The 12419-nt window shown below is 43.3% G+C and overlaps 1 protein-coding gene across 2 annotated transcripts in view; it reads left to right on the top strand.

Moving 5' to 3' along the window:
* INPP5K (inositol polyphosphate-5-phosphatase K) overlaps positions 1-12419 on the top strand; it is a 90697-nt gene that overhangs the window by 52413 nt on the left and 25865 nt on the right. For both annotated transcript variants that reach the window (XM_088453845.1, XM_088453843.1), the window contains exons 3-5: positions 6435-6542; positions 7054-7162; positions 8959-9075. In XM_088453845.1, the coding sequence (XP_088309971.1) occupies positions 6435-6542; positions 7054-7162; positions 8959-9075 (334 nt within the window). The remainder of the gene's footprint in view (positions 1-6434; positions 6543-7053; positions 7163-8958; positions 9076-12419) is intronic.

Raw genomic sequence — 12419 nt, 5'->3', positions numbered from 1 at the left:
CACCTGAACATATCGCCAATACGAATTGTACTACACATCACCATGGCGATATTGCGGTTGCGATGTGCCGCCGTTACAAGTGTCCTGATGCACATTGCCCACATCATTTCATTGCACCCAGAAACTGGTTGTACTGTCTTCCAGTTTGAAGACCGGAAGTACTTGGTGCATAGGGAAGTAATATATAAAAGCTTTAAATGGTGGCACTCCCAAGCACATTGTAATCCAGTTTTGAGTTGGGCTTCCGAACAAAATTCAATAGTAGATGCAAAAAAATGGAATACCACTCCTTGTTGCTTTTGTTTTTTGCAAATACACCTAAGTGTGTATGCAATAGATGTGTTTGGAGTGCAATCATACATCTGTTTGCATTTTTTTTATTGGTTTCTTTCTTTAGAATTTGTAACCCCTTCATTCTGGCCGCCATATATATCGCAGCCTTCTGTGTTCCGCAGCAGTGGCCAGGCTCCTGCATTCACATGTCAGTCTATAATGAAAACCTTATGTTGCCGCATCCAGTTGTCTGGTCACTGAAATTAAGGGAACATCTGCAGGGAAAATGTGTTTATCTGCTTTTAAAGTACCAAAATAATTGCTGCAGTATGGTTTCCTCCAGCAGAATCCTGACATCCCCTCTCCTGCTACGGTATTGGAGAAGGAAGCTTGAAGGCTTAGCATTGAGAGGGCATTACATTTTAAATTATTAAACGAAAGATTAAAGCAACACAGATGTTATGGCAGTGGTTAATGCCATGTTAAATTATGTTGGTACAGGGAGTTGAAAGATGCCAGTATTTATGTACCATTAAAGGAAAAAGAGTGGAGCGCCATTAAGAATTCAGTAGATTTTATTCAGTACTAATTGTAAATGACCAATTAATGATTTTAAAAGAAGCAGATTATTCTTAATAAGCACGGTATAACAATATTGTTTGCTAAAAAAGCACCATTCTAATAACAAATATTGCACAGAAATTAATTATCCTCTAAAATGTTGTTTTCATGAAACCAGACAAAATCTGCACAGAAAGATTAAATTGGAGAAGTTGTATGTAGCAAGATAAGAATAATGTAACAAGTACTGCACTGTTGCAATCTGTTCATGGGTATTATAATGATAGTAAAAATGGAAAGTTCATAATAACAGTCAAAAATCCAGAACTAGTAATCTCAGGATAATAAGTTTGATAAATCGAGAAGCTCACCCCTTTGGCGGTAACAGGTATTACATTACTATCTGTCGTGAAATAATGAGATGCAGTCTTTTTATCAATTCCATATTCTGGTAGAAGGAGTGGACAGATAGAATCAGCCACCGGGCAGGAGGTCCGATATAGTGCCTATCCGGGCGCTGCTTATTTACACGCCAGTATGTATACCCTCAGGTGTGTAATACTGAGACTGTGTGCGTCTGTAGGGAGCAGCGATGAGCCGGAGGGCTGGGTTATCTCTGTTCCACAAGCACATGTTCCACCAAAAGGGAAATGGGAATCCTAATAAATGCCTTATGCTTATTTTATTTAGTCATAATATACAATAAAATACCCTTACAGGAACAATATATAAACTGCATATAAACAATCCCCTGAAAAACAAATGGCCGCTTTCCGAATTGAGGGTTAAAAAACACCTAACAACCAGTGAAAAAAGATGGTGCAGAGAAATGTATGGGAACTGGGAGGCATACAGACCAGTAGTAGCAGAGATCCTATGGTCATCAGATCGCTCCCCCACATTGCCTCTTAGGTTTTGTAGAGCAGTATATTTCCTATGTGGGTGGTAGACCCATAGAGCCTGATTCAGAGGCAGATGCTAATGCAGCCGTGACTGCATCTTTTTCTGCAGCGTAACTGCGTCTGTAGGCTAATGCCGCAGCCAAAGGGATTACTACAGAGATGCCCACCAGCTGTGGAGTTAATCTGCGGCTTTTCGCATTAAGAAGCCCCATCGGTCGCACATCGGTCACACCATCGAGCATTGCACCAGCCCTTTGGAGGTGCAGAATGTCCATCTGAACATGGCTGCCGAAACAGTGCAACTGTGGAAAAAGACAGTCGCTGCCCGCGCCATGTTCGTGTCTAGCATCCCCCTGTTACCACCCGGGAATGCCTACTAAACTTGCCTCTCTCTACATTCATGTTTGTTCTGCGTACCACAATAACCATCGGGACACATGCATGGTGTAATTTGGACATATGCACAGACTGAAGAAAAATTGCCTGCTTGCGACCAGCTCTGAATCAGGCCCATAATGCCCTTGGTTGCAGGACCTTCTGTGGTGAGGATGGTTGGACTGAGCAAGGAGGGCAGTAGTGTCTGTATGTGACAGAAAGATCTGCACCATTGTGTCTGAGGGAAAGAGCTGTTGCTTTGTGTCAGTGGCTCCTTTTATATAAATACTTGTGAAAGCAAAAAACATTTATCCATATGTGTGTGTATTTGTTTGTATGTGACAGCAGCACAATAGCCTCTATGCTAGACTGGGATATTGAGAGTCCTCAATACACAGTAGCTCACAGCATGTTATGAGGTATACATAAACTATGGGGGAGATGTATCAAGACTCCTAAAGAGTGGTGACGTTGCTAGCTAAGAGCTGATTAGTTGCAATGGGCAACATCCACTTTTCTACTCTTTAGGAGGCTTGATACATCTCCCAGTATCTATTCCTATAAGTTCTGATGACAGCAACCGAGCAGGGTGAATTGAAGCTTGCAGCACAGCGTATCTAGCCGGTAGTATCTTAAATGATTAATTGAAGCTTAGGTGACTTATGTGTATGAGGGAAAAGGGGCACTATAAAGTTTATGGGTGGCGAAAAACTGACATTGTCATTGTGTGCATGGATGAATGGAGACACCATTGTCTGCATAGATGGGAAGGAGTAACATTTTTGTTGATTTACCGTTTGTGTATTATGTGGTGCCCTAGAAATAAACAATAATAATTATTAATTGTACCCTTAATCGGAGGGTACATGAATGAGATACAGGATGTTGGGGGCTGTGTGTAGGGTAGGGTGGTGCTCTGATCTGTGGGACAGTTTGTGTAGGATGCAGTCTGTGATTGTGGTTGATGGATGCCATCCTGTATTAGATTCTGCCTGTGTGTTAGTAAGGATGGTGCCCATGTAAATGAGTGTGGCACTGTGGTTTGTATTGTAACTAGTGTGTAGTACAGAGCTCGTGGTGTTGTAGTTCTTTTGGTACACTCCACAAAACTCCTGCGTCCAGACAGTGCAGTGTAGCTCAGAAAACTCATTGGTCAGAGCCAGATTCATAACGTTCAGCTTCCCATTCACTGACAGGAGAAGAAATCGAGCTGCTACTGTATCAGCCAGAAAGAAGGGTAGGGGTTGTGTCTCATTGACAATCAGTTGTGCGTGCTTGCATGCTATTATCAAGGATGAGATTATATAAGTGTCTGTGGGGCGGTACTATTGTATGTCCATGTGTATGTTTATGTTTAGTAGTGATGGAGTTGTGTACGCCATTCATTACAGAAGAGAATGTGCCCCTGTTGTGCCTTTTCCCCATGTGAAGTTATTTAACTTCTAAGTTGCATTATGAAACAGAGGATTTTGAGACCAGAGGTCATTTAGCATAGGATTTTATGCGTCTCACACAAAGGCCTTATTTGTGCTGGGATTAATGAGACCTCTTAGTACAACGTAAGATCTGACTAGTGACGAGTTCGATTAGTACGCTTGCTGGATTTCCCCATTGCTACTGGTTTACCTGTGACAGAATGGAAAGACACAGCCCAGAGTGTTCAGATATGGATTTCTTGTCACTGGCCTTGTCCAGTGAAGAGTCCCGCGTTCGATCAGACAGCCTGGGCAGTACTGGTTCATGCAAGTATGCCCTTCGTCAGAGAGTGGCTCAGCTGATGACCTGTGTAGAAGATGTGAGCTCTGACGAGGACATACATGAGGAACTGTCTCGCTCCATTGACCAAGCTGTTCTGATCTGCGGGAAAAAGATGGCTCCTAAAATACAGGATTTCAGGTTACTATACACAGGATGCTTTGTGTTTATTGTGTATGTCAGTGTGTGTACCCAACCTAAAGTGCATATTTCTAGATAGATACATTACAATATAGGCTGGTAATGTAAGTAAGTAAGTAAGTAATCTGTTTATTGGATTATTGAATCTGTTTATTATTCAGTCTGTTTATTGGATTATTGAATTCTCTTTATTTACCGTAATGTACATAAGTTTTATGTCTTTCATGTTATGTCTCACTTTGTGCCTCTGCTTTTGGGTCCCTCTGTCTAATTCTCTTTTTTTTCAGTCTCTCTGTCACTGTATGTTTATCTGTTTATCTGCAGTCATTATTTTATTTTACATATGCTATGTCTAATTGGGTTGGGTATGGGATGCCTACGGTCAGAATCCCAATGCTGGCACCCCGACAGAGTTAGGATACCGACACTTGTTGGTCAGTATCCTAACCCTCCCCCTCTCTCTAACCCTAATGGTGCATACACACTGGACGACTGTCGGCAATAACGATATCGCTGAACGATCTCCCGGGTGTGCTGGATGATCGATATCAATCATCCAGCACACCACCAACCCACCAGCGACCTGCGATCAACGTCCCTATAGTAACCTCGTCGATATCGACCAGGTTGGCCTGCATACACGGTCGATGGATGATACCTTTATCCTCCATACGTGCCCGCGCATCGCAGGTCATTGGTGAGTTGGAGGCACTGAAAAATGTACGATAACTATATGATCGTTATCATTCATATCGTGTATTTTAATCGTACCGTGTTATTGATACCCTTAAATCTATATACCCAAAATGACGCTATTTAGCGCTACAAGTCGCATAAGTAATAATGTCTTTCCAATCCACTTGTGGTTCCAAAGCACAAAAAGTTATATTGCAATAAAAAGAAAGTTATGCTTAGATCTAACACAATTAGGGCAAAAAGCAAGTAAATACAAAGGTACAAACCGATACATATGCGTGCGCACTGGCTCAGTATGCAGTATTTCAATCCTGAATCTGTGGTCACCATCACCCAAGGATATGGACAAAATGACTGACTACTGCCCCAGCTCACAAGCCTATATTCGGTACAGGTTTCAGAGACAACAAAGGCAAAGAACAGATGCTCATTGGTTCTGCTTCAGGTCACTCCGTTCATTGGTTAGTTCATATGGTGTCATCAGAGGTATGGATCAGCTTTCCAACTGCTTCTTTGTGTAGGTTTCCCTCCGAAGAACTAATAAAAAACACTACATACAGAGATACATTCTAACCTATAATTCATATCTTGCGAACGCATGCTGCAATCTCCTTGTCGATAGAACCAATGATCTACAAATAAACAGGGATTTAGAATGGTACCAAACATGACATGTCTACTAGCTTCTGTACCTTAAATATCATATACATAAATTTCACAACATAATTATATGCTACTAAAACCTCTAATATTACGTTTAATGTGAAGGAACCTTTTTATAAGTTATTGTATGTATAGGTGTGAGAATATTGTGTAGTTTCGCTAGTTTGCGTTGTGCGTATGTGTGGGTGCGTGCACACTCAAAGGTGCGTACGTATGTGTATGCATGTAAGTCTATGTGTGTGTGTTATGTAATTCAGTGTATTTGTGATGGATTAATATAAATATTATACATTTCTGACATATTTTAATATTTAGACATTGCCTGAACCAAATTCTAAATTGTAAATAAAGGTTTATTTCTAAGCAGGGGGAGACCCTCAGCTGTTTGCTGTTGCCACCTTGTCTGGTAGCTTGCGACAGGCCTCTCGCCACTTAATTAGAGTATAGGTGTCAGCTCCTATGAACCAAAACAGCATCGAACAAAAAGGTATACAATTGTTAACGATCTGCAGGTTCCTGACAATGATTCCCAACTTTGCATTTAGAACCCTTCTCTGATCATATCACTATCTGTGTTACATTTTAATTATTTGTTACAGGCATATTGTATCAGTATGCAGAGTTTCTCAAAACATATGCAAACACCCACCGACATACACATTAAACCTGTTTTCCACACTCTGACTAAACCTTTTAGTAATATAAATATATATTTGTGCGTATCGGAATTGCGCTGATGCAGAGTAGCGTCCAAACAATGCATCATCAGACCATAGACTACTAAATCGTCAGATAATAATTGCAAGCGTTCATATCCAATTATCTGACTTCGACAGCGTGTACGCACCTTAACCCTCCCTCCCTGGTGCCTAAAGCTAACCTCCTCCCTAGTGCCTAAACCTAACCTCCCCCTCCCCGCACCCTAAACCTTACTCTACACCCTTAGTGTTGGGATTCCGGCGCCGACATCCTGACTGTCTGGATTTTGACCGGATCCCGTCTGATGGTACTCAGTGAAGTAACGTGTGGATTGTTGCCCATGATATTAATCATAATTTTTTTTTGTAGATTACAAGTTGTTACTTGGAATGTGGGAACTGCGCCACCACCTACAGATCTCAGCTCCTTATTGCTGCTCGATTCATCAGGCTCAAATATTGATATGTACATTATTGGGTAAGGGTCGCTAATCAGTTGCCTCTTAAAGGTGGAGTTTAAAATACATCCAAACAACAAGACTATATGTACATAAATACCCTATGTCCTATTGGCTCACAAAGCTTCAAAATCTTAAGAATTATTATTTTAGGTATGCTATACAGTTCTAATTATTATTCCAGTGATCAGGCACAGAATCCAGAAGACACTATTCAGACTTCACTCTACTCTCTTTGAGAAATATTCTGAATTTTTCTAAAGTTTTTCTTTGTTTAAACACTAAGGGGACACATTTGTTAAATATAATTTCTATCAAAATCTGTTAAACAATAAGTACATTGTTTTTTTTCTGCATTTGAAAGTAGCTCTTATTAGACACCTCTAAACCCCTGTAATGGACTGTAGGGAGGGAAAATAATTCTATAAATGGGTATTTTTACATATTGTACAAAGTTCTATACATTTTCCATCAGGATTGTATTAAAAAATCACTCAATGTTTACAATAGTAAAGTAATATTTGTTTTTAGGTTGCAGGAAGTGAATTCTAAGATAATCAACTTTCTCTCAGATTTGGCTTTTGATGACCCATGGAGCCTGTTTCTTATGGATGTTTTGGCTCCTCATGGCTATATCAAGGTAGCTATAATATATTTTTTTTTTTATTCCCCTGGTCATGGTAGAAACAATTAAGAATGCTTATATTTTATAAAAACAAGCTTCACCTCTTTGGCTGGACTTGCGGAACGCTTACACAATGTAGCATAAAAAGGTAGACCTCATACATACTGTCACAGAGTAATAAAAAATATCTGAAGTTCTAAGCTATATTTTTATTATTTAGCATCCACCAGCACATCCGTCCTGCATATGCAGCCATAACTTTAATCAATGTTTTACAGGCCACGTACTTAGAAATACAAGATTGTGCATGTGTTTCGGGGAACGTTATAGAATGTACAGATCTAACGTATACTAATGGGTGGGCATGTTCATCTGGGTCGGCAGTCCTTGCTGCTAAAGATATACCTTATGCGACAAAGAAGTATTCTTTTTATTGAAGGGGATATTGTAAGTGGTTGGAACCAGCGGAGACTGTGTAGTAGTACAGGCCTACCCCAGACTTTGTTAGACCCCTCTAGTATATTCGGAGAAAACCAGTACAAGTAAAATGAATGATGGGCAGAGTGTAATGAGATAGCAGGCAGTTACTGTGTGATGACATTGTTACTGCACACTGGCAAAATGCGAGCGCTCGCTCTGAATGAGGGAGGCTGCTTGTCTTTTGAAGTGCGGCCTACTGGTCGCTAGCTAAGCTGTGGGTTACCACCCACAGATTTAGCGAGCGACCAGGTTGATGGTCGCGATAGTCAAGACCATCGCGTCCATCGGGGCTTGCGATGAGACCCTTGAGGTTGGGTCTCGGCAACCGCAAGCCCCAGGGAGCTTCCTGCTCTGATCGAGCAGGAAGCTCCCCACTGACATCACTGCTGATGTCAGTGCGGCCGCCCAGAAACGGCAGGCGTTCCTTAAGGAACGCCTCCATTTGTGAAACCACCCCCCCTCCCCGTCTACAAAACGGGTCGAGCTGTCGATCAACATCGACAGCCGCCCCTTTTGTAGCGTGCCCCAGAGCGAGAGAATTTCTCTCGCTCCGGGGCTTGCGCACGTGCAGTGCGGCTGCTGCCCGTGCGCAGGGCCTAAACATCGACCCACTTGCGAGCGGGTCTGAATGAGGTCCTCTGTCCCCATATTATTTCCTGATATTTGTGAAAGCATCACTATAGATGAATATGGAAATGAGGCCCTGATTCAGAGCCGGACGCTCTGACAGAGCGCTCGCTCTGAATCAGGGACGGGTTTTTTTTTTGGTTTTTTTTTTATAGAACGGCCTCCTGGCCGCTCGCATAGCTGTGGGTGACCACCCACAGCTATAGCGAGCGGCCACGAAGATGGTCGCGATGGTCAAGACCATTGCGACCATGGGGCTTGCGACAAGACTCTTGTGGTAGGGTCTCGTTGCCGCAAGCCCCAGAGAGATTTTGGCTCGAACCGAGCCGAAATCTCTCCCACTGACATCACTCGTGATGTCAGTGGGGACGCCCCCAAACTGAGGCGTTCACATGGGAACGCCTCCATCTGGGCATGAACCCCCCTGCCCGCCCACCAAAGGGGGCGTGCTGTCACTCAACATCGACAGCATGCCCCCTATTCGGGTCTCGTCGCTATCCGTCGTGCGCATGCGCTCTGGGCCACCATCGACCCGGTTGCGAGCGCTCAGCTCTTGCGACCGGGTCTGAATCAGGCCCTGAGTGTACACCTATTGTTCTGCAAACTGGTAAAAGTTAGAGCAGTTCCGCATATGTAGACGCATTTTACCTTTTGTAAGTGACCTTGATATTGTCTGTCTCTCTAACACTTGTATCGTTTCTCAGCTTTCATCAATCCGAATGCAAGGACTCCTCCTATTAACATTTGTAAAGCACAAGCATATTCCCTTCATACAAGACATTCGCACCAATTACATCCGCACTGGACTCTATGGCTACTGGGTAAGTGCTGTACAGATAACAGAGGTCTGGAGCACCTTTGGTATTTGGGAAGCATTATGTGCATTTCAATAAAGGCAACTGACAGCCCAAGTTTACTAAGAGGGAGAACACCTAGAGCCTGATAAAGAGTAGTCAGAAACTTTGTGGCCACAATTGTCACTTCACATTTGTATTTTGAGCTACACATACATAGCTAAGATATATGCAACAGAAAATAAAGGGTATAGATGTGACCACATCAACAAACATTACACGAAAGAGCGCATCTTGAAGCAGCTGGAGTAAAGATATGGAAGTTGTGTATCTTCAAATATGATGTTTACTGCTGCAAACATAATGCGGGAGATGCACTAAGCCACTGGAGAGTGATAAAGTGTATAGTGATAATGCACCAACCAATCAGCTCCTAACTAGGGGTGTGCACCGGCCACTTTTCGTGTTTTGGTTTTGGATCTGGATCTTTCTTCGTGTTTTGGATCTGGTTTGGTTTTGCCAAAACCACCCTTCCGTGTTTTGGGTGCTGGGTTTTGTGTTTTGGATCTGTATTTTTTTTAAAAAAAGCATAAAAACAGCTAAAATCACAGAATTTGTGTGTTTTTCTGCTCCTATGCTATTATTAACCTCAATAACCTTAATTTCCACTCATTTCCAGTCTATTCTGAACACCTCACACCTCACAATAGTGTTTTTATATCCAAAAGGTTGCACCGAGGTAGCTGGATGACTATGCTAAGAGATACGAGTGGGCGGCACAAACACGTGGTCCATCTAGGAGTGACACTGCAGTGGCAGACAGGATGGCAGTTTGAAAAACTAGGCCCCAAACAGTACATAATTCAAAGAAAAAAAAGAGGTGCAAGATGGAATTGTCCTTGGGCCCTCCCACCCACCCTTATGTTGTATAAACAGGACATGCACACTTTAACAAACCAAACATTTCAGCGCCAGGGTCTGCCACACGACTGTGGCTGAAATGATTGCTTCGTTTGGGCCCCCACAAAACAAGCTGGCAATTAATCTGTCCCTGCACAAACTGGCTCTACGGAGGCAAGATGTCGTCCTCATCCTCCTCATCCACCGATTCCTCACCCTCTTCAGTGTTGTGTACATCCTCATCCTCACAGAGTATTAATTCGTCCCCGCTGGAATCCACAACCACAGGTCCCTCTGTACGTTCTGGAGGCTGGTCTCCCTGGAAGAGTTGATAATTCATTTTATGAACATCATCTTCTCCACATTTTGTGGAAGCAACCTCCTACGCCTTTTGCTGACAAGGTTCCCGGCTGCACTAAACACTCTTTCGGAGTACACACTGGAGGGGGGCATCTCAGGTAAAATAGAGCCAGTTTGTACAGGGACCTCCAAATTGCTTCTTTTTCCTGCCAGTACAGGTACGGACTGTCTGACATGCCTACTTGGATGCTGTCACCGATGTAATCCTTTAACAGACAGACGCACGCTTGTCGCTGCTGCTTTAAGGATGCAGGTACGGCTACAGCCCACACATTTCACAAAGACAGAAAAAAAAAGAAGAATATTTTTATTGTTTGTGGAGCACACTTTGAGGGTTACACCACCCTTTAACAGACAGACGCACGCTTGTCGCTGCTGCTTTGAGGATGCAGGTGGAATCTAGACGGGATTTGGAACCGGGGACACACTACCTCCATCAATTGTCTAAATCCCACTGCACTAATGGCGGATACCGGACGCACGTCTAACACCAACATAGCAGTCAAGGCCTCAGTTATACGTTTTGCTTCAGGATGACTATTGTCGTACTTCATCCTCATCGCTAGGGACTGTTGGAGGGTCCATTGCTTAGTAAAAGTAGTGGTGTTCCTACTTCCTCTCTGGGATGATGAACAACTCCCAGCAGCAGCAACAGCACTAGGAGGAAGTGGTTCTTGATCTTTCCCTATTTTATTTTTATCGGAGAAAGTTTGGTCCTCCATTTATGTTATATTGATATATACGTGCGGCTAAGGCGCACACAAACACAGAAAATATTTTTTTATTTTTGCTGGAGAGTAGTGCACTTTGTGGGTTACACCACCCTTTAAGATATGAGCCAGCCGGCTCTTTACTTATGGGACACAGGCGCACGCTTGGCACTGCTCCTTTGTTGATGCACGTGCAGCAACAGTGCACACAATTCACAAACACAGAAAAAAAAATTTTATTTGGTTTGGAGTGTACTTTGGGGGTTACAGCACCCTTTAACGGTCAAGCCAGCCGGCCCTTTACTTATGACACAGGCGCACGCTTGGCACTACTTTGTTGATGCATGTGCGGCTACTGCGCACACAATTCACAAACACAGAAAAAATATATATTTTTTTAGCACTTGGGGGGAGCACCCCTGACGGACAGAGCACCCCCTGGACAACACTACAGCACCCCTTTAGGACTGGGACACTGCACAGGACTTTGAAGTGGACACAGCCCCTATGGACAACTGACTGCACAACACAGTCCAGCCAGCCCCTATGGACTTTGAAGTAGTGGACATAGCCCCTATGGACAACAACAGCACAGCACAACACAGCCAGCCCCTATGGACTTTGAAGTAGTGGACACAGCCCCTATGGACAACAGCAGCACAGCACTACACTACACAGCCCAGCCAGCCCTAACTCCCACCCTCCCTCTTCACTGTCCACAGCCGAGTGAGAAAATGGCGCCGACGCGGGTACCTTATATATGATCCAAAACCCGCGAGACCCGGAAGGCGGGATGATGACGTTTTGCCTCGATTTCAGATCCGAGTCAGGCGGGAAAAGTCGAGCCTGACTCGGATCGGCCTCGGATCGGGGGGGCTCGCTGGGGTTCGGATTTCAGAAATCCGAACCTGCTCACCCCTACTCCTAACTGTCATTTTTCAAACACTGCCTGTAAACTGACAGGAGCTGATTGGTTGGTATTTTATCACTCTCCAAGGCTTAGTACATCTCTCCTATTGTATGAAAAAAAAAAAAAAAATTATTTGACATAAGTAACCAGCACCGGTGCTATATCTTGATTTGGTTTCTGCTAAAGATTGGGAACAACATGCACGGGTTTCTCCTGCAAGAGCAACAACCAGTACCAAGATATGCCACGCTGGGCTTGTTATACTATGTCACTACTATATTGCAGCGCAGTTTGCCCCTGTCCTAATGTGAAACCAATAGGATTTTGTAAGATCAGCGCATGGGGAATTAACATAATTCAAACATGTACTAAAGGTATTTTGCCAGTAAGGCATTGAAAAAGAAAGGTATAGAAGGTAGCAATATAATTCTAGACGATAACTATATGGAAGCTCTAGACTTTCTAGAATCTCTACAGTCAGAAAATGTTTC

Source organism: Taudactylus pleione, unplaced genomic scaffold, assembly GCF_031769625.1.
Source record: "Taudactylus pleione unplaced genomic scaffold, aTauple2 ptg000040l, whole genome shotgun sequence".
NCBI classification, from domain to species: Eukaryota; Metazoa; Chordata; class Amphibia; order Anura; family Myobatrachidae; genus Taudactylus; species Taudactylus pleione.
This window is presented reverse-complemented; position numbering and strand designations above follow the sequence as displayed.